The sequence below is a fragment of the Microtus oregoni genome, unplaced genomic scaffold, assembly GCF_018167655.1.
Source record: "Microtus oregoni isolate MIOR12 unplaced genomic scaffold, Mior012 000032F_ref0000030, whole genome shotgun sequence".
NCBI classification, from domain to species: Eukaryota; Metazoa; Chordata; class Mammalia; order Rodentia; family Cricetidae; genus Microtus; species Microtus oregoni.
Window position 1 is genome coordinate 4,203,509 of NW_024543091.1, and position 22,407 is coordinate 4,225,915.

Here is a 22,407-nt window from a genome sequence, read left to right on the forward strand (position 1 = left end):
TCAGCCGGATTGTGACGTGCGATGAAAAGTGGACTGCTCATGACAAATGCGACGGCCAGCTTAGCATCTGCACTGAAAAGCTCTAAAGCATGTTCCCGTGGCCATGCTGACAGCAGAAGAGAAGGGCCACGGCCACTGTTCCGTGGTCTCTGCCCATCTGATGCACTACCGTGAAATAGAGTGGGACCTTCACACCTGAAAGATAGCTCCACAAACAGATGAGATGTTCACCGAGCTGCAGCCCTCCCCGCACTGCCCCCAGGAAGGACCCAACTCCCCACAGCGATCCCTGCCACCTGTCCCACGGCAGTGCTGCAGAACTGAAGGGGCTGTGAAGATTTGCCTCATCCGTCACATTAACTTGACTCCCCCCAGCCAAGCATCACATCACGGATCCTGACAACTTATCACAGAGAAACACTTCGGGGGTAGCAGGATAAGGAAAGTTTTCTGAAAACTCGATGAATCCCAAGGCACAGATTTTTACACTACAGGAGGAGGCAACCATTTCTTATTGGCAAAAATGAGTCAATTAAATGGCTTTTATTATGATTAATAAAGATGTACTTGAGTCTACTCACACTGACTGAAAATTCACATCCTAACCTGAAATCCCTTTTGGGCTAACCCAATCCTTGCAGCTTTATTCTGGGCTGCAGTTGACAAGGCTTTCAATAGTCCCTCAGCTTAGTCAGGAAGCCAAACGGAGCCTAGGCGCCGGCCATCACGCTGTACTCACCCTTTGTTTCTATGCGTTTCTCCACTAAAGTACAAACTCCTGATGTTATAGTAGAATCTCCCAGACTTTATCTTTATGTGATAACTTATTTAAGAGGAGCTTTGAAAGCAAACACTAGCCTGCTCAAAGAGCGGACAAGTACAGCTGGTGTGTAGCTCTGTGGTAGTGAACCTGCAGATGAGGGGGCGACTCCTGGGGCTGAGCCTGGAAAGCTGGGAACGGGAACACACCTGCAATCCCGGCACCTGGGTGGACGCGATCAGGAGTCTGTACATAATGAGTTTAAGGACCAGGACACTGAGGCTTAAGGCAATAAAAAACCTTCCACAGGTGCCATGGACAACAACGGGCAGACAAGCGTCACGGGTGCAGACTCAGCTCACCACACTACTGAGCTGGCTATGCACGGGTGTCTTGCAGCCTTAAGTTCTGATTTCCCACTCTCTTCCGTGACTCTACAGCCACCAACATACCGTTACTCCTTTCTCCACCCTAATGACAACCCAGCCGCTTAAGGGCACCTGCAACACCCCGGCACCATAGCTCCTTAAAAAAATTGCACTCCCGAAATAAACACATGTGGGCGGAGTTGAAAACCATGGTAAAAAGCAAACCCCAGTTTACCCAGCAGGAAGAGGTTTCTCCGATTTGTCTAAGCCTAAGAAATAAGCTAAGTGGGTAACTAGACAAAACTGACTTTGCTTTCTCATATACTACCCAGCAGGAAGGCACCAAAACAGACCTTAAATATTCACAGTAATCCCTCTGTTGATAATCTTTTTTGAATATGAACTCTGTTTTCTAATCAGTTACCCATGGGGAATAATGATTCAAGAATAATTACCTCTTCAATCTGGGCCAAAAATGTTTTAATGAAGAGACAGGCTTGAAAAGCCAGATCACAGTAAACACACACTCTCTACTTTCCTCCCAGAGCAAAGAAAGGGACAGGGTGGATGACTGCCAGCCAACCTTGAACTCTGTTACCGGCCACACAACTCTCCAGCATCCCTCCCCCTACCCCAGTCTGAGCTGCAGAATTCCAAACTGTGCTGAGCTTCCCCCTCTGCTAGGCCCAGGACCCTGAGTGGGTGCTACCCGAAGTTACTGCCTTTACTGTAAAGGATCCGAACACACTCCGGGTGTCATGCTATGGTAACCAAGAGACACAGTGTGGGAACAATCCAGCCACTTACTCCACAGTATCGGTCGCCGTTAAATATCTGAGGTGGCAGAGGGTTGCCCTGCGCAGGCTTCTTCTCAGGGGGAATGTTTTTGTACATCCACTGCCTCTGTTCTTCCGACATGGTGATGTCCACCTCCTCGAACTCTATCTTGTTGGCTTCCAGAAATCTAACCACATCCTGCTGCTTCTTCTTGATCTAGAGAGGAGATAAACAAAGATAAATGCTTACCTGATGCCGTAAGCATGCATTTGCAGACTAAACTATCCTAGACTTCCCATAGTCAGAGGGCATATGTGCACAGCTGCCCTCCCTGCGTCTCTAGACCAGGACTGAGCCAGCAGGGGTTCCTCCACCCAGACATCCCAGACGGCTGACACTCAATAGTTAGGACTGAAGGATAGAGAATGAGGTGGCAGGTGTGATGAGACACCCACTTAAGCTCTCAGCAGGCCATGGCCACTCCTCATCCCCCACTCTGCTAGAAGCGGACATTTGCAACCAGCCAAGTTCCCTCTGCTCAGGACCATTAGTAAGCCATGTATATCCCATCTGAGATGGACACTCTGGTGACCACTGAGAGCGGCATTTTCATTTCTCTCAGATCTTTCACAGCTATAATCTCGAATGGGAAATAATCTCCCATCGGTTTGGTTTGCAAGAGGAAATGCTGCTCCTTACTTCTAGGTGAGACTAAACCATAAGCATCTCTCAGTCTTAACCCTTTTGATTCCTCACGGTTCCCTCTCCAGTCACTAGGGGTCAGGTGTGCTCCTCAGCAGCTTCAGGGGCACCAGCCTGTCTTCAAAGGTTAGGGACCCTCTCAACAAAATGGTACGGATCCACTATGCCAGTATTCACTGTCTTCAACACAGCATGTTAAACATAAAATGTGGTTGCCTTTTCTAAGTGACTGGAGAAGGTGCATCTCTTAAAATGTAAGGAATGAACAACCCAAAGCGTGAAGAATGAACCCTCACACAGATTTCCACCCCCTCCGTCCCCCAAACACCCCTTGGAAAGCACGTGACCCCGAGGTTGGAAATCTGTAACAGGCTGTATGCAAACAGCTCGCTACTGGTCCACAAGTGTGAACAGGATGGTGAGGGGGCACAGACACAGAAAATCCTGGCAAACGGCACATCACTAGGCTGGGGTGCGTGGATTCGGGAACTACTGTGTAGTGTTATAAATCCAAAAGACAATGGTTTCCCAGTTTCTTCACAGAAGCCATCTTGTGTTTCTGAGAAGGGAAACTGTCTTCCCTCACATCGGATACATCATCCCGGAAATGTGCTTGCACTGGTTTGCTACTTCAACTTGAGGGGAGACTACCCATTCTGCTTGAAAACAAGAGGATTGTATTGCTTTGTCTTCCAGTTAAGAGCCATTCCCCACTGTGCAGGCAAGGTCTGACAGCTGATGTGTGTTCTACTAAAACACCCGGAGCCATCCTCCTGCCTCATATCCTTCTCGTGGGACCCGCTCTCTGCCCTGAGGGACCACACACACTTCTGGGCAGGCACACTCATGATCCAGCTTCTTGACTATAAAAAGGTTATGTTTTGAGATATAAAACAGTGTTCTTTATTCCTTCTAACCCAGGCAACATATACCAAAATCAAGAGCAGGTGAATACAGTCCATCGTCTTAAAACTGACCTGCTCTTATATGGGGTCCCATAACTGATTGTCGGCGGTAGGGAGCAGGGGTGGCAGAAAACAACAGACAGTTTTTTAATTCACCAGAGGCCAAATATTAATTCAAAACCTAACACATAATAAACCTGAGATGTCCCTGGCAGGACTGACCCATGAGGTCAATGATTTCACCGTGGCCTGGGGTCTGAACACAGCGCTCTCTGGGAAGGTCATTGCAGCACTCAACGCCCACAGAGCTGCCCGAAGCACCTCAGCTGCACACTGCTGTGTGAGGAGCTGCAGCATCCTTATTCTGTACATGCAGTGAACCGACGCACATTATCTGGCTGGTTATGTGCTATGTGTGCAACTTTTGCTACTGGAGCAGCACCAGAGATGAACGAGATGAACAATGAACTCCTGTCTCAGTCTGTTTGTTATGGTTGTTCTAACAAACGCCACAGACTGGGTGACTTATGAAAGGGGCAAGTTTGGTTCTCATCACTCGGAAAGCCAGGAAGCCCAGGATTAAAGTGTCACGGAACAGACATCTGGCCAGTGTCCATGTCCTGGGTCACAGATGGAACCCTTTTCTCTAATGCCACTTGGTAGAAGAGACAAGGCAGCTCCCCGGGGCCTTGTCCTTAAGGGCACTAATCTCGTTCTTCACCTCCCAACAGCTTTCTCTTAATTCCATCACATTAGGCGTCAGATTTAAACGCACACACCTGAGGGGGACAGAAACAGACCATAACGGCACCTTTATATATGCTTCCCGTGGCCCTCCCATACTACTGCAGGTAAAGGCACTATGAGGGAAACCCCTGTCCCCCTGCCTCAGCCTCTTCAGCACACCCCACTGGCACGTGCTGTCACAACAGGCACTGTGAGAGAAACTGCACAGACGTTTTTCAGGCTCATAAGGGACCCGTGATCCTCTGCCCCCAACAAGGCCACAGCAGTTCACAGAACCACAGGTAGGGTCTCAGAGTGTCTAGGTTTCAAAGCCCTCCTCTTTACAGCCGAGACCTCAAAGCTGTGTGGAAATGACTCAGAATACTAAAACGCAGAGCCATCACTAACACTGACAATGCTCGGAGATGCAGGGCAGTCCCCAGACGACAGCGACGACTGACAGTACCGTACAGAGTGAAAGGGAAGAGAGTGTCTTAGCTAGGGTCACTATTGCAGTGATGACTCATCATAACCAACACCAGCGCAGAGCGGAAAGGGCTCATTTCATTCACAGTTCCATATAACAACAGCGCGTCATCAAAAGCCATGAGGGCAGGAACCTGGAGGCAGGAGCTGAAGCAGAGGCCATGGAGGGGTGCTGTTCACTGGCTTGTTCACCCTGACTTCCTACAGAATACAGGGATGGTCCCACCCACACTAGACTGGGCCCTCCCACATCAATTGCTAATTATGAAAATGCCCTACAGGCTTGCCTATAGCCTGATCTTACGCAGGCATTTCTCACCCGAGGCTCCCTCTTCTTAGGGACTCTAGAGAGTGTCAAGCTGGCAAAACTAACTGGCACAGAGACATCTGTATTTTAAAGAGGCCCAGCCAAGTCTGCATTTCCAAGAGATAGCTGTTGTACGGTGTGTGCAGCTTAAGACCTAAGATGGAGCAGAAGCAGAAGCAGCCTGCTATGAACCGTCAGCACCATTCTGGAAAGAACCACAAGACTGATGAGAGGTTTCAGAAAGTGTAGACCAGGCTCATTTTTAAAAAAAAAAAAACAAAAGCAATGAAGAAAACTGGGAACATATTTGTTATACTGAAAAGAAAAACTCTTGAAGGCCATGGAAGAAACTAAGAAGAAGTGCAGGGACACTGAGGACCAAGTGAGGGGACAGTGGGAGTCAGGGCTTTACTCTAAAATCTTCTGAACATTACAAATGTGTGACTATTCAAAAAGTTAAGGAGAGAAATATGTTTCAAGAGACAGTAAGAGGGACAGACAGAGAACTGCCTGAGGGAGCAGGAAAGTTTCTCCAACTAAGAGGAAGGCAGCACAGAGCATTTTGTCATGGACCTCCAGGTCACCTTCACTAACATGAAAGAAGAATCGGTTGAGGGAGACCACAGACGCTTAGCCAACACTCCAGCGAGTTAGCCAAATACAGGATAGGAGAAACCTAAGCACAGGACCAAGTATCCCAGAGGATGACACCGGCTGCCGGAAGGAAGATGAGGAACTGCACACCAGTTTGTAAGCTGCAGGAGTGTGGTCTGGAACTGTGGCGCCTAGGCTTGCGTGGGAGGCAGGGACACGGTGAACACCCAGTCTGATGGGTGGGCCCCAGGAGACAGCAGGATGTGCTGGACAGGACACCAGAATCCAAATATAAACAGTACTCGAGATCACTTCCTCCGCGTGAAGCATTTTGTTCTCTCCACGTTTCTGAGATGAAACAACCTTATATGCAGTATTTCATTGCTGGGCAAATGGGAAAGGGGTAAATTGTAGGGGCACAGTCGATGACTCCATCTGTGTCAGTTCATCCACAGGTGGGAGGCGCATGCTGCTCACACTTGTATTTACCCGGACACTTGGAAGCCATTGCAGACAAGAGCTGTTTACCCATAACCAATCCCACCGAGAGTGCCCTTGCTCAGCTACAAAACCAGTTTTCCCCAGAGTCTCCGGAGCAGGAAGTGATCTCCAGCACAGTTCTAGAGACAGAACTGGTGAGATACAGGGAGCAGGCCTCATGAATTAGAGACAAATCCCAGCTACCAGCCCAGCACGCAGGGGCCGAGAAAGAAGGAGTGAGCATTTTCCTTGCAGAACTGCTGGCATGGTTAGCTGGAGAGAGAGAAAACAAACACCATCTGCTAAGGATGACAAAGGAGGCAGGAGCCTCAGTCCCTGATGACACCTTACAGCGGCCTCCCAACCTTTCCTTTGTCCTGAACTTTCCTTATTCAACAAATACCCTAATAAGGTAATCCACTCAGCATTTGAGTGACAGAGGGAAGAAGACTGTAGCAAATTTGAGGCTATTCTTGTCTATGCAGAAAATTCTAGGCTGGCCAGGAATACATAATGAGATTCTGTCTTTAAAAAAAAAATTAAAACATCAAATAAATTTAAATTTCTGGTTCACTTTCCCAGGGAGCCCTTCTCACTCACTGGAGTTTTTAACCAGCCATTCTAGAACATTCTACTCCCTTTCAAGTCCTTCTTTTTGTTTTTTACATCTGGGACTTGTTTCTGTCTGCCCATTTATTCCCCCGCACACACAAATGGAATATGTACTCCCTAAAGACAGGCGGCTTTGCCTGTTCTGTCCACAGCGTGTCACACACTGCATATTTGTTACTGAACACAGTTTTCACAGGCAGCTGGAAGCAAACACCTCACAGCAGCAACGCCAGGTCCTCGGGCAGCAGCCCTCTCTAACCACATTATGGGCGTCTCACAGCCCTCAAGTACTGACCTTTAATCTGCTGTTTGTTCTCCTCTCTCTTCACAGGGCAGACTCTGAGCATGGGGACTGCTCACAGAGGTGGTCCCTCTGAGTGAACACACTACTTCTAACTGACAGTTACTGAAGTCAGTCTTAACTACGTATCATTCCTATTTAAATTCTATTAGTATTTTTAAACACAAGCACATATCTTAGTGTGTTGTTGCTTTACTAATTGCTGGATTTGCACATTGACACTAACTGAAAATCAAGCAAATGTTTGCCGTATCTGCTTATTGGTATCCTTGACTAGATTATCTTCAACCACTTCCCAAATGCTTCCAGACTCCGAAGCAGACTCCTCAGATGACTGACAGCGACGACTTTCCTTAGCCACTGTGTGGCTAACCTTTCCCTTTCAGTTACTCACTCCCGGATCTGTTGAGGACCCCACCACCTGCACTTCACTGTTAATGACACAGTCCCAGGCACCTCCGCGGTGCACTGTCTGGACCTGTGTCTCAGGCTTTGCTGACGGGGCACAGTCACTCAGTGACCTGTAGAAATCTAAGTGAAGATGCCTGTGGCTTTCACAGGTCCCAGCAACCTCTAGGGAGTGGATCTGAAGTCAGGCTAAATAAATCACACTGCACTTGACTCAGGCTTAGACCTCCAAATAAACTTTCCTGCCTCTACACTCCAGGAGAATTAGTTCTTTCCCAGGAGGGGGCCAGTTAATTTATGTGGCTAAGCAGCCCTGTCGCAGTCAGTCCTAGGCTTCCAGACAGGTCACCATTTGCTTAAGTTCCAAGTGTGCACAGCTGATGTGGCACCATGGGGCCTTTGGACTCACTTGTAAACAAGGAGGCATAATCAATTTGAATAGATGTGGCTTTTGTTGTTTAAATTAAGACTTAGTATGTACAATTGTGGGCAAGCGAGTTTAATTCCAGACAAACTGAGCACACAAAGAGGACAGGGAGGAAACCTGGGGGTGGCAGGGCAGGCACAGACCGGCCTGGCTGGAATCAGAGTCCTGCTGGGTGGGAGTCTTAAAAAAGTTACTTAGCTTCTCTCCCAGCCTCTGTTGCCTCAGGGGTGAGCTGAGCCCAGGACCTTTGCTGTGGGTTCCTCGGGGACAGAAGAGGGAATAACAGATAAGACTCTGCTGGGCTGTCTCTTTCAGTCAAGCGTGCTGGCTTTTCTTTCTTTGCCCTAGATGTGACCTTGTACAAACACCATCAAGTGACTTCTGGAGGCCTTCAAAGGCTGCAGGTATTAGATGAACCGGATCTTTATTTCACAGTTCAAACACATGGCTTCCTTTTCCCTACACTGGATGGATGCTCGACTGATGAAGGCCAACCCGAACCTCACGTTGGAATAAGGACAGCAGGCCACAGTTGGGAGTACACCCGCTGGCATGATTGTAACGGTGCACAGCCAGGAGAAAAAGAAGCACAGCACAGAAACTAAAACAGAATTTGACAAAAGAATAAAGAGTCTCAACTCTGTGCTACAGCGGGCAGATGGTCAAATAAAACCTGATACAAATTTCACCCTTTAGTCCAGAGAGAGCTAGAAATTCACTTTTCTGTTTTCTAATCAAAACATTATTATATAGTCATAAAATCAACTTACTCCACAGCTATAGTTCACAAATAAATGAATAAAAGAACTGTAAGCTATTTTTCATTTCAACTATTTCAAGTATCAAAAGTGTTTTTATCAATTTGGGAGAGTAATGAAAAAACTTGTTATACGCTAAAGTTAAAAAAAAAGTTCATAAATCCTCCCCTAACACAAATAATGCAAAGACCACAGCTCCCCCCACCTGAGGTGGAATCTATCTTTCTTCCCCTTAAATCTCCTTTGGTCATGCGACTTTCTTTGGCCAATGAGGCACTGGCAAGCCTGGTATCTGCAATTCCGAAAAGCACTTGTGGCCTGTGCTCTTGATGTTATTGGGAGAACTGAAAGACCTCGTGCACCAAGAAGCTGGCTGGAGCCAGCTCCACAAGACACAGGACTCCAGCATCCCATTGTCCCATCTCCCAGGGCAACGGTCACGAGCCACAAACACTTGCTGGTGCTTCCTGAATCCTGTGGCCTCTGGTCACTCTTGCTTCAACTCTCTCAATGGCCCCTGCACATACTCACTCTGTGCTTCTCACTCCTGAGAGACTCTGCAAGTTAGCCTAAAGCTTCCGACACGGGAGACATGGGAGGCAGAGGCAAGCAGATCTCTGAGCTCAAGGGCAGCCTGGAAAAAGACATAAAACCAAACCAAAACAGAACAAAACCTTTCAGGGCCTCCTTAGAGGACAGAATGAAGTTCCTGTTCAAAGGTTGACAACTGATCCCCATCAAATGCAAAGGCTTCTTCCTCTCTTACCCATCTCATGCCCAGAATTCTTTGTTTTCCTTTCCACTCCCCTTTGCCTCAGATGCCCTCCCACCCTCTCACTATTTACCTATAACTCTCCCTACAAGGCCTGACGAAGGGCTCCTCTTAACAGAGCACAACCCCAGCACAGAAACCCTGACTCCCTCTGGACAGCTCAAGAACAAGGTACACCCCCCCCCCCCCCCCCGTTCACCCTGCAACTGCCTAGAGGTCACAGGTCTTATGACATCAGATCCTGGAGAGCAGGCTATAGCTGCTATGCCCATTTGATATCAAGTGCCTCACACACTACACTCTGTATATGATGACTCTGCAGAAATAACAGCTGTGAAACTGCCAAGGCCTGGACCACAGCCCTGAAATCAGCCATTCATCCTACACCTATAGCATTGCATCATATAGCACCTCTCTCATCTGACAAGAAAATAACTCAGGATGTGAGCGATAGCAGAGGCAGGACTAGAACCCATATCTTAACACTAAGAACCACTTCCCCATTCTGTTGGGTTATTTGAATTCCACAGAGTTTATGTCGTGTGAAGACACAAAGCACCATGTATCATTCTAAGGAACTACTTTTGAGATAATAGCAAGGAAGAAGCAAATATTCAAAACTTAAGCAAATGTGTCCGGGAAATACATAAGGCATCATTAACCAGGGTTATGAGGACAATGGAGGAATGGGGGAATGTGGGCAATCTCACAGGCATATCAGACTGAAATCACCAGACAGAATAAACATAAGCGTGTTCGATATGGCCAGGTAAATAGAAGAGGGAGAAAGAGACTGAAGAGCTCAGAACGCTATCAGAACTGGCAGATACAGAGAAGCTGTGGCACCCCACACCAACATACACCAACGGAACCAACGTTGTTGCCTCTATACCACTTCTCCATTCTAGACGGTCCAGGATCTCAGCCCAGGGAATAGTGCCGCCCATGGTAAACACAGAAGACAAGACAAACACTGGTGAAACGTGCCGAAAAGGAAAGCCTCCAACACCCACGACAGGGATGTGAGTCAGTGCAGCCACTAAGGAAGGCGGTGGCGGCAATAAAACGCCAAATTATCATGTATAGCTCCCCTCTGGGGTACATAGAGCCAAAGGAAGTAAAATCATACGCCAGAGAGATGAATGCACTGCCATGCCCACTGACTACAGCAACTACTCATGACAACCAAGAGAAGCGAACGGCTAAGTGTGTTAGACCTGGGTCCTGCCCTGTAAGATGCCAGTCACTCTAAGAGACCAGAACTGGCAGTCTGGAGAAATAAGGCCACACTTCCTGCAGCACTCTCTCTCTCTCTCTCTAGGTGGAAGCCAGTGCTGTGCTGAGGCCATGCAGCCCTCATCCCTGAAACTAGAAGGTAAGTGTACAGTCCTGCATAATGCCTGGCCCTTGTTGAGTAGGCTATGTCAGACTAAACGAGGTAATGTGGAACTGCCCACCAGAACTGTGCCAAACTTACCAATGCCAGAATACCACTCGTTCCAGGACTTTCTGAGCTGTTCTTCCCCTTTCCGCACCCCCTTCCCAGTCTATATGTGTGGTGTCAGCCTTGCTTACGTTCACTTTAAGCTCTCTCTGTTGATGATGCTCCTTCCCAGGCATTGAGGGAAAGCCTCTTTCCTTCTAAGGCTCCATCCCATCCTGTGTCTCTGACACAGTCCTCTACCCTCCTAATTGTGCTTCCACCTCAAGTCTGGATCGCAGGCCCCATGTCTGGAAGGCTTTTTCCCCTAATAGAGGTTGCTGTGCCTTGTAATTTCATGCCAGCCCCTTCCCGAACCTGCCACTCTGATTCCTAATAAAGAATACATCAGTGGGGGAATGGATAATGAAAATGGGGTCTATGGACACAAGAGAATACCGCTGTGCCACAAAAAGGGACGGAACCCTGTCACTTCAACAACAGGTGACGTGCATGCCACTATGTGACAAGAAATGAGCAAGGCAGAGAAGAACAAGCACCACGTAGTCTCCCTCAATATGGACTCTGATAAGGCTGACTGCACACAAGTCACGAGCAGCAGAGTAGCTGTCAGAAGCGTGGGCTACTGCTGTGGGAGGGATGGGGAAAGGCTGGGAAAGGGGTACCTTCCAGGGTCTAGTTAGAAAGCAGAAGCAAGGTCTAGTGTTCCATTGCATGTTGGTGACAAGGAACAATGCTGTTCACCAGAAGAAAATGATGTTGGAGGACATAGGTTTTTAAGGAACAGTACCCAGTGTGCAGTCCTGGAATATCACATGGCATTTAAGGGCACACTATTGACTAACAGCAGTAAGCTTCTGGCCCTTTCCCCAATTTAAGCATGAACTCCTCTGGATGATGGGGTCAGCAGTATCACCTGTGCATCCTGTGGGCCTCTGGATGGTGACTTCAGTATTGCTGCTCACTGCACACCTGGCAGCCAGGAATCTCTTCTCTCACCTCTTGGCTGCAGTGAGCTGGCTCTAACTAGTTTCTCAGTGTTTGGTCTCCACTCTCTCTGAAACCTGGATCACTTGGTGATGAGACATGAGCAGAAACAGGGATAGATGTGGGTGGGCTGGCTCTTACTGTTTTTACATTTCCTGTCAAGATTACATGTTTACTTCCTAAAGAAAAAAGTCAGCCAAGCATAAAATATGAATTTAGGATGCCACTATTTGGCGAGATTCTCCCTGTAAATTATATACAACTCATACATGTGCTTCCTGCTAATTAGAGGATACTGTGTGGAAGAGCTGTTCCAGCGAAATCTGCTAGAATCGTCAAAACCCTGCCATCGAGAGGAAATCCTGCTGACAGTGGTGTTTTCTCAGCGTGCTACAAGACGGCTGCCCAAGGCCGACCTGCAAAGGCTTGAGGTGTGGTTCTGCAGCCCTGCTTCTGGAGTTCACTGTTTCCACCTCTCCGTCAGTCAACTGGCAACTGTGTGAAGAGTAACTGATTAACAGCTACCTCTATTTAGAGCTGAGAGAGAACGTGGGGGACAGCAGATCATTTTCAAAATTCTATTTTATATACAAGAATTACAGACTGCGATCTGCTCACATTTTCACAGCAGGAATAAATTAACAAACTGAAGTATAGATGCTCTAACCTGCACTGTAGAGACCAGGCTTCTGTAGTATGTGGAGTGTGTGTGGTGTGTGTGTGTGTGCGTGTGCATTCATGTGTGAATGTTTTAAAGGAACCCAGTATAGCGTGGACTCACGATCCCCTGCCTCAGTCTTCCAAGTGGTGGCATCAGAGGCCAGCACCACCATACCCAGCTAGTATTGCTTCTCCAGGGAAAATGACAGTCATCAACTTCAGCTGGACACTGGATGTTTCTTTCCTAAGCAAATTTTCTCCAGGAGCTCTGATGCCCAGCACCAATTTCCATAGGAACCTCCTCTGCCCACAGACAACTCTTTACCTCTGCATCCTGGGTGTGGATATGGTAACTACCTTTAATTTACAAGTGATTCTGAATTCTGGTCTCTACCTCAAATTCCTCCATATCTTCAGCCTTAGAGATCTCCATTCCATTTTGACTCAAAAGAGTAGAAAACTTAAAATTAACAAAAGAGAGAGTGGTGGGGAGCGGGCAGAGAAGAAAAACTCCATGTCTTCAGAGCCCAGACATCCACAGTTGTTGATAAGCTCCTAGGATGTGCTTTTGTTGCCCTAGGAAATAAAGAAAACTCAAGGGTAAAACAAGGCCTCAGTCAAGTAGAGCACAAATCCAACAAGACTCACTGACCTGTACAGCCAAGTCAGTCAAAGGGCAAATAACTTACTGGGAAAGCACACGAGAGAGCTTGAAGCCAGTGATGAGTGAGCAAAGAACACAAGCCCAGCACCAGAAACACAAAAAGCAGCAGCTCAAATGAACAGTCTCCTGGACAAACAGAGAGTGTCTCCAGACATTACAGCAGAAGGTTAAAAGGAGGAGGCTCAGTCTTGGCTGAGTCAAGGAGAAACTAGCTACTTTCTCAGGAACTAGAAACTGAGGCTTTCTCTGTCATCACCCTTACTCATCTAACCACAGAGATATTGTCCTATTTTATTTTAAATACTCACCATTGTTAAATACTCTCTATTGTTGAGCCAAGTATGTTGAATCCACATATACCCAACATGATTTGATCTGCCCTGGAATAGGCAGGATCATGACACTTATTTTTATACTTTGATGGGGCATGCTGACATTCTCAGAGGCCATTTGTTGTGGAGTAATCTTTTTGTACTGTGAAGATGTGTCTTTGCCAAGGCGCCTACTTACTGGTTTTTCGGGATCAACCTACCCCTGGACCCAGAAATACCACTCTTGGGAATATACCCAAGAGATGCCCTATCATACAACAAAAGTATATGCTCAACTATGTTCATAGCAGCATTGTTTGTAATAGCCAGAACCTGGAAACAACCTAGATGCCCTTCAATGGAAGAATGGATGAAGAAAGTATGGAATATAGACATATTAGAGTACTACTCAGCAGTAAAAAAACAATGACTGCTTGAATTTTGCATGCAAATGGATGGAAATAGAAAACACTATCCTGACTGAGGTAAGCCAGACCCAAAAAGAGGAACATGGGATGTACTCACTCATATTTGGTTTCTAACCATAAATAAAGGACATTGAGCTTATAATTCATGATCCTAGAGAAGCTAAATAAGAAGGTGAACCCAAAGAAAAACATATAGGCATGCTCCTGAATATTAACCTTCATCAGGCGATGAAAGGAGACAGAGACAGAGACCCACATTGGAGCATTGGACTGAAATCTCAAAGTCCAAATCAGAAGCAGAAAAAGAGAGAGCATGAGCAAGGAACTCAGGACTGCGAGGGGTGCACCCACACACTGAGACAATGGGGATGTTCTATTGGGAACTCACCAAGGCCAGCTGGCCTGGGTCTGAAACAGCCTGGGATAAAACCGGACTCGCTGAACATAGCGGACAATGAGGACTACTGAGAACTCAAGAACAATGGCAATGGGTTTTTGATCCTACTGCACATACTGGCTTTGTGGGAGCCTAGGCAGTTTGGATGCTCACCTTACTAGACCAGGATGGAGGTGGGTGGTCCTTGGACTTCCCACGGGACAGGGAACCCTGATAGCTCTATGGGCTGACGAGGGAGGGGAACTTGATTGGGGGAGAGGGAGGGAAATGGGAGGCGGTGGCAGGGAGGAGGGAAAAATCTTTAATAAATAAATAAATAAAATAAAAAAAGAAGCTATCCAGCAAAAAAATAAAAAGCTAAGTGGCCCATTAGCTAGGCAGGAGGTATAGGCAGGACAGCCAGACACAGAGGACGCTGGGAAGAACAGTGGAGTCATCTGTCAGACACAGAGGAAGCAGGAAAGCAGGGTGGGCAGTACAGAGTAAAGGAAATGAAGCCACAAGGTAGAAAGTAAATGAATAGAAATGGGTTAATTTAAGTTATAGCAGCCAGTTAGAAACAAGTCTAAGCTATCAGCTGATCTTTTGTAATTAATAAAAAAGTCTCTATGTGGTTATTTGGGAGTTTCTTGGTAGGACAAGAAAATCTGTCTACAAATGACACCCAATGTCTGGGCACGTATTTCCACATAAGATCTGAGAAAACTTTTTTTTTTTTTAAATAGTTCCAAACACACAAAAATGGAGTCAAACACAGCTTCCTAATTCTGCAGTCTCTCATGCCAGCCTCAGTACACAGACAGGTCTCTTGGCAGCTGCCTGTGGGTTTGAGGTGCCAGTGCCATGTGGTAAGCTGCACAGTGGTTTAAGATCTTTGCTCATGCAGACAGAAAAGGTTACAGATACACAGTAAAGCAGATTCAGTGGAAAAGAACTCTAAACAAGTTGCAGTGTGCTTAAAAATGTGTGTCAGCTTAAAAAAGAAAGTGGGTATAAACCATCATAGAAAAAATAGTTCATAAACTAAAGTTTTTAAAGAGAAAATATAAGAAGGATAAGCCATGTAAAAATGGAAAATACACAGGGAGTCTGAATCTTGTTTGCTATTGTATTAACTTTAAGTTTTTTGATTGCTGATAAGCAACAAAAGCTGCTGACACTGGATTATAAAAAATTACTAAATTAAACCAATCTACACATTTTAAAAATATCCTAACTTCAAAATGTAAGTCAAAAAATATGTTACGTTGGGGAAGAGGTAATGCTTTTGTTTTTACAGGAAATGAAAGGTTATGGATTTGCTCAAGGTTAATAGACATCAAATTTAATCAGGGAATACCCCTGAAAATCCCAGCTATAGACATAAACTTAAAATAACTACAAGACACGTGATATATATTTTACCTGCTCAAACGTAACAAAAAAAATCATCTTTGGCTGGTTTGTGTACAACACAGTCTATACTTGTGCTAATGCAGATATATATGTTGCCTTTCAAAGTTTATGTATTTTCAGAGTAAGGGGACCAGACACCAATTAAAATGGGTGGCTCAGGTGATTCATTCTCTCAGAAAGCCTCTGTTGCAGTTTCCTCAGAGTTCTACATCCAGAACAGCTCCAAGACTGATGGTTGAGACAGTTCAAACTCCAGCCAGAACATTAGATAAGCCTTGTATTATCCCATCATACCGAGACTGGACAACAACAAACTCCCGCAAGACTTGACCATTATCTCATTTTTTTCAGGATCCCCTAGAGATGTTATCACCCACCAGACAGCAGGAAGCAATCTAGAGAGCATGATAACCACATACCCAAGAGGTAGGATGGTGGTTTTTGGCCATTTAGGGAGAATTGGTTACAAACTGTTATTGGTAATGATCAGGAAAACAAAGCTAAACAAAGGAGATTAGAGATTCAGGGATCTTGTTCTAAAAAGAAAAGAAGGGATATAGAAATGATAGGATTAAAGGGTATATATTATTGACTCTACTTTGAAACTAAAAAAAGCAACTCCTAGTCTTAAATATTTTACATTGCAATAGATTTTTGTATATTTATATGAAATTAAGGTCATTTTTGTTATACTGTATATATGTTTCTACTTGTTTAAGGTATTGTACCTAAGCACCTCATTTAACAATGTTATATACATTTCTAGTCCTTGGAAGTTACTATTACAAACTATTTAGGATAATAAAGAAATGCAAGTTAGCAATCACCTATAACAATCAAAGTTGTCATCATAGGCATATTTTCAAGGTCAAACAGGGATATATTTTAAATAGACAGGTGGTCTTCAAATACTTCAGAGATCTAGAGATCTACAGAGTCCCTTGCCTCGACTGCTTACAGTCCAAATTAGACAAATAGGACCCAAAGAAAGTGACTGCCATACTTTACCAAGAAAAGGTGGGACAGTCCTTCAAAATTCCTGCTTCACAGCAGTCTGTCAGATACTCTAGGCCTGCAGGCCAAAGGTGGATGCCCTAACATTGCAGAGAAACTTTGGTTGCTTGCCTAGGCAGCCAGATGTCTCTGTCATGTTGGAATTGCACTTCCTGTTTATTCAGATAATATATCTTTCTGGGGTCTTTGATGGAACTGAAGACTAGATAGTTATAGGTATAGTTTTCCTTAGTTACGATAGAAGGTAAATTAGGTATAGAACTTTGCACTCACCAAGTTAGGATAAATAATTTTTTTCAAAATTGCAAAATAAAAATGGACTGGACATTGTGAAAATAATTCTTACCTGATAACTATTCTTATTATATATAGTTTTACAATGTTAGAGCTAAACCTTTTCCTTTTTATTGAGACAAAAGGTAGGAAATGTTGTGGAATAATCTTTTTGTACACCGTGAAAATGTATCTTTGCTAAGGCGCCTTCTTATTGGTTTAATAAAAAGCTTAGTGGCCATTAGCTAGGCAGAAGGTATATATAGGTGGGACAGCCAGACACAGAGGATGCTGGGAAGAAAAAAGGCTGAGTTGCCAGCCAAGCACTGAGAAAGCAGGAAGCATGGGCAGTACAGACTAAAGGTTAAGAAAGCCATGAAGCAGAAAATAAATGAACAGAAAGGGGTTAAGTTGTAACAGCCAGTTAGAAACAAGCCTAAGATATTGGGCCATGCTTTCATAATTAATAAAAAGTGCCCCCGTGGTTATTTGGGAGCTGGATGGCAGAACAGAAAAATCTACTGACAGCCATTTATATGTAAAAATCTGTTGTTTTCAATCCATACTAGCCTAAAACCATGCCCTTGAATTCTACAGATCTGCTCAGAAGGCAGCTTCAGTTCTCAGCCACTGACTCAGCAGTATCTGAAGATTGTCTATCATTATAGCATAAGCCAGGGTATCCTCCCAGGAAGCTGAGCAGGCTGGCCTGAGGGTGGTGAAGTCAACATCCTCCCTTCCAGCCCTCCCACTTTCCCCACGTGGGGGTTTGAGAAGACTGATACTCAAATGGAAGTAATAATGGAATAAATTGCATAACAGAGATTCCTCGAGCCATTTATTTAAGAAGTGGTGGAACAAATCGTGTCCCCAAAGCTTTTCTGTTTCAAAGCAGACTATTTGCAAATTCATTCCTGTTGTTCTTTGGAGTGTTCATAAACTCTCGATTAGATTTTTACTCATAATACAATGTTTCAGAAACAATTTCCTTGTATCCACTCAAATGCCAAGTTCTCTAACAGAAAATCTGCAAGGACAGTCTCTGACCAAGAAGAACTTAAAATCCCCATGAATTTTAAGGTAGGAGGCTCTGAGAGCCCCCTACAGGTGACAAGGCAGCCTGAGGAGGAACAGCCCTCCCAGTTTAGAGAACTGGGGGGAGGGGATGTACAAAGGAACTATGGTGAAACAGCAATGCATTATGCTTTAAAGAGAGGAGGGAATGGGACTGGATATCATATAGGGAGTTCACAGACAAGGCAGGGAGGACCACAGGATCAGCCAGGGTGGAGGAGGAGCCTGGTGTATTTACTGTGAGAGAAGACAGACAGCCCAGAGTGCCAGACCAAGCATCCAGGCTGACTGTTAAGCTCTGAGGCTCAACCAGACTTTGCCAGGCTTTCTGGACCTAATACAGAGACTTAATCTTATTAGCAGGATGACTTTTTTTTTTTAATGGGAATAGAACTCAAAGGGTAAATTATTAATCATCTCAGGTCTGTTAATTATCTCTTAGAACCAGGCAGTCACTAGTAAAAGGTCAGCATGAGACAAAGCACACAGTGCCCATCCACCTTGCTCTGGACACACACAAACAGGCAGAAAGGTGTCTCAGGGCTAAAGCAAAAGCAAAGGGTGGTGAGGAGTCAGGTCACACCCACGTCTGTGGCAGAAAGAACAGAGCCAACAGCACCCGCCCCAGTTCACAAGCTTATGGGAAATATTTGGGGGAAGAAAAAAATCTTTTGGCATTCCACTGGAATCTTTCATCTAGACATTTCTAGAATCTTAAAAACAGCTGGGATCGTACCTCAAGAGATGCAACTCCTGTATAGCTTTGGCTCAAGGAAACACAGCTGGGCCTGCGACTTACCTAGTGGATTTACTTTCCACATGACCCCATATTGCCCCTGAGTCTTGGTCTCTGTTTTCCACAATCAGACCATGAGTTGTTCAGGGGGAAGGCTCATGGTCGCTCACTCGTTCTGCATCCTAAACATAAGCATTAGGAATATTAGATAAGTATCTTGTTAGACTCAGCTAACTAAAGAATCAGTACAACCTTGACCCTGTAGCCTAAAGCAGCCTCTACACGAGCCAGGACAATGTCAGGAGCTGGAAAGCAGTGTAGCCCAACCTAGACACTTCACAGTCACACACGCACGCCTCAGATTTCTTTCCTACCCTTCTTTCTTCTGGAGACACAGACTCCCTAGTAAGTCTGGTAACCCAGGCTGTCTTCAAACTCAAGATCCTCCTGCCTCTTCCTGTACAGTGCTGGGATAACGATGCTGGGGAGCATCACTGAGCCCAGCTTGCTCACTCTAAGGCAATCTGAGTCCTCTTATGTCACGATGCCACTGTCTGTTCTGTGCTACTATAGGTAGAGCAGTGCTTGTCAACTCAGGGGTGCTCTTACCTCATGGGGCATTTCTGTATGTCTGGAAATGTTAGCTGTCAGGACCCGGGACTGAGGGTGACTCAGCAGGTAGAGCCCACGCAGACTGCTGTACATCTACAGAACAGTTGTCACACGGGAAGAATCACCCAGCCAAAAACATCAGTAGCACCAGATGAGAGCCCAGAGAAGCATCTGGCCGTGAGTGTAACAATCTCAGAGCAAGCAGTTCTGTGGCTCATGTGACTGAGAGACCAGCACCCATCTAGTGCCATGCTCAGAGCATGCATGTTCCCATAACAACCCACACAGACTGTCTGGACTGCTTCTGTTGAAATGCCCAGGGTGGCAGGCAGTTAGGAGATTGTGATTTGTGGGCTGTTTTTTTTTTTGTTTTTTTTTTTTTTTTGCTTTATGTTTAAAAACCACTTATGAGTGAGTACATGTGATAACTGTCTTTCTGTATCTGGGTTACCTCACTCAATATGATGTTTTCTAGCTCCATCCATTTGCAAAATTTAAGATGTCATTATTTTTTTCTGCTGTGTAGTACACAATGGAGTACCACATTTTCCTTATCCATTCTTCGGTTGAAGGGCATTTAGGTTGTTTCCAGGTTCTGGCTGTGACAAACAATGCTGCTATGAACATAGTTGGGGCTTCCCAATTTTGATAGATGCAATGTTCACTCCTATTCAGAAAAAAAAAAAACCTACAAGCTCAATGGCAAATAATACACAGTTGGGAAAACTTGGAAATACCAGAGAGCTGTGATGATGATGATCTCAAGGGTATAATACCCGCTGAAAAAACCACCCACACAGCTCTCGGGGACTTGAACCATCCGCTACAATGAGGTGAAGTGCCAGGACCACAGGGCATTTTCATCCCCTCAGGAAGAGAGCCCATCTTGATTCTGTTTCTGTGACATAGATACCTTACCGCACCTAAAATATACTTGCTCAATATTTCAAAACTCTGCTAAGTCAACAGGAGGTTTTTTTCAATCCAATCCACATTAGTTTTAATAAGCAGTGTTAGCTCTAAGTCTTCCTAAGCCTGGCTGGGATCAACCTGATTCAGGATCCATTATCCAATTCGCACAGCAAATTCTTTCCTCAGTTAAACTCACCAGTTCATTTCAAGTTGAAGACTCACAAAGACAAGAGAACGATCACTACATCAAACTTAAGTGACACTCACACTAACCACAGTGGCTGTGATGTCAACAAGCTTCAACAGCCTTATAAATGGAACCCGGAGTTACAGGGAGATAAAGACCCGCTCAGCCTCCTTGTCAACTGGTGCAGCAGAGCCAACACCCAACTCAGGTCCTTCTGCTCCTGAGATCCACCTTCTTTCCAGGCATCCTCAGCATCTTGCATCATATAAATTTCTTCTTCTCTCAGGCTTACGGAGCTCTGAGAGGAAACTACATGTAAAGAACCTGATCACAGAGAGATGACCATAAAGTACAGAATACTGAACAGTTAAATGGAGCCGAGAAGGCACCAGCAGCAGCTTCTTCAGTGATCAATCCGCCATTCCCAGGGGCGCTGACCACATCTTTCCTTGCACCAGAAGGCTGTCTGTGCTCCGCCAGGCCTTCTATCACCAACTTCCACTTTCCACATCTGCTCTTGCATTGAACTCCCACTGCAGGCCGCCATAAACTGATAAACTCTGCCCCTTGGCTACTTTTTTATGGAGTCATTAATGATCAGGCCATGGGAATTCATTCTCCCAAGAACAGAAGGTCTGAGGTAGAAAAGCAAAGGCATTGGTCTATACCACCGCCTGGCACAGCAGATCAGCTACTGCCCAAAGGCTCCAGAACCTCAGTTATCCCCTGCCCTTGACCTCATCTCTGGGTCCCAGACATCCCATCCCTCTCTCTTCTCCTCATCCCCCCGCACCCCTTCAATGTGACACATGATGTCAGTTCCACCCGACTTTGTTACACACAGCAGTACAATCACATTTTAGGCGAATCACACAGTTGAGTTTCAGGTCACTCAACAAAACATTAAGCGGTCCCTTCAGCTATTCTCCCTTTAATCTGATTTCATCTTTCTCTGGGATAGGGACAGGAAATAGGAATATGACTACTAACTACATCTCGTTACTTCAAGGAATACGAGTCATAAACACAAAGTATCCCTGGTACTTCCTACACGTGGTATAAATGATGTCACTATTACAGTTATCATATCTTCCCTTTCTATTTCAAACCATACCCCTTTCATCACTTACCAGTTTTTACAAAAGCAGAATCATTGCCTTTTCCTGCCCTAAAGACACTGTGCCTATAATACCCACTGAGCAGCAAAGCAGGGGACTCTGGGACTGCTCCTTGAGAATGCTGCCCCATCCCATTGTAAAGCTCAAGTCTGCACAATCTAGTTATTCTAGTCAGCTCGATGGTTTAGCACAACACATGTTTTCTCAGTCTCCAGTCAGGAGCTCTTGTGATGGGCAACATGGGAAAAGCACAGGACTCAAAACTAAAGGACAAGGCTTAGAATCTAAGTCCCAGCAATGAGGTGAATGATCTCAGCATATGTGACCACCCTGTGCCTTGATATTCTTATCTATAAAATGGGCATAACAAATCAGTTTAGAGGATGCTTCCAAGAATTAAACACACACACACACACACACACACACACACACACACACACACACCATTGCTGGGTACAGGTAAAAAAAGAAATCGTTCACCCACCCTTTTAACACCAAGGGCTCAGCACAGTAGGACACCACTTCAGGCATCTCTTTCTCCTGTTTCCATGGCATTTTCCATAAAGCCCCCTTCCCTTCACCTCTTTTAGCATCACCTACCTACCCATCTGATAGGGCTGCAAGTATCCACCCTAAATTACAAAAGTATCCCAACTTCAGAGTCAGAACCATGGACATGGCAATGTGGAAGACACGTACCATTGTAACTTACCCATCAATTCTACCTGGTGCCTCGTGATTCTCTTCCCTGCTACTGCTAGATTTGACATCCTCTACATTCAATTACACAGTTCTCAAAGGCAGTAAAATACAGT

At 45.4% G+C, this 22,407-nt stretch overlaps 1 protein-coding gene across 1 annotated transcript in view; it reads right to left on the reverse strand.

The window, feature by feature from the left end:
* Positions 1-22,407, reverse strand: part of Sh3bgrl2 (SH3 domain binding glutamate rich protein like 2) — a 68,797-nt gene that overhangs the window by 23,656 nt on the left and 22,734 nt on the right. The window contains exon 5 of the mRNA XM_041679366.1: positions 1,936-2,121. Within this exon, the coding sequence (XP_041535300.1) occupies positions 1,936-2,121 (186 nt within the window). The remainder of the gene's footprint in view (positions 1-1,935; positions 2,122-22,407) is intronic.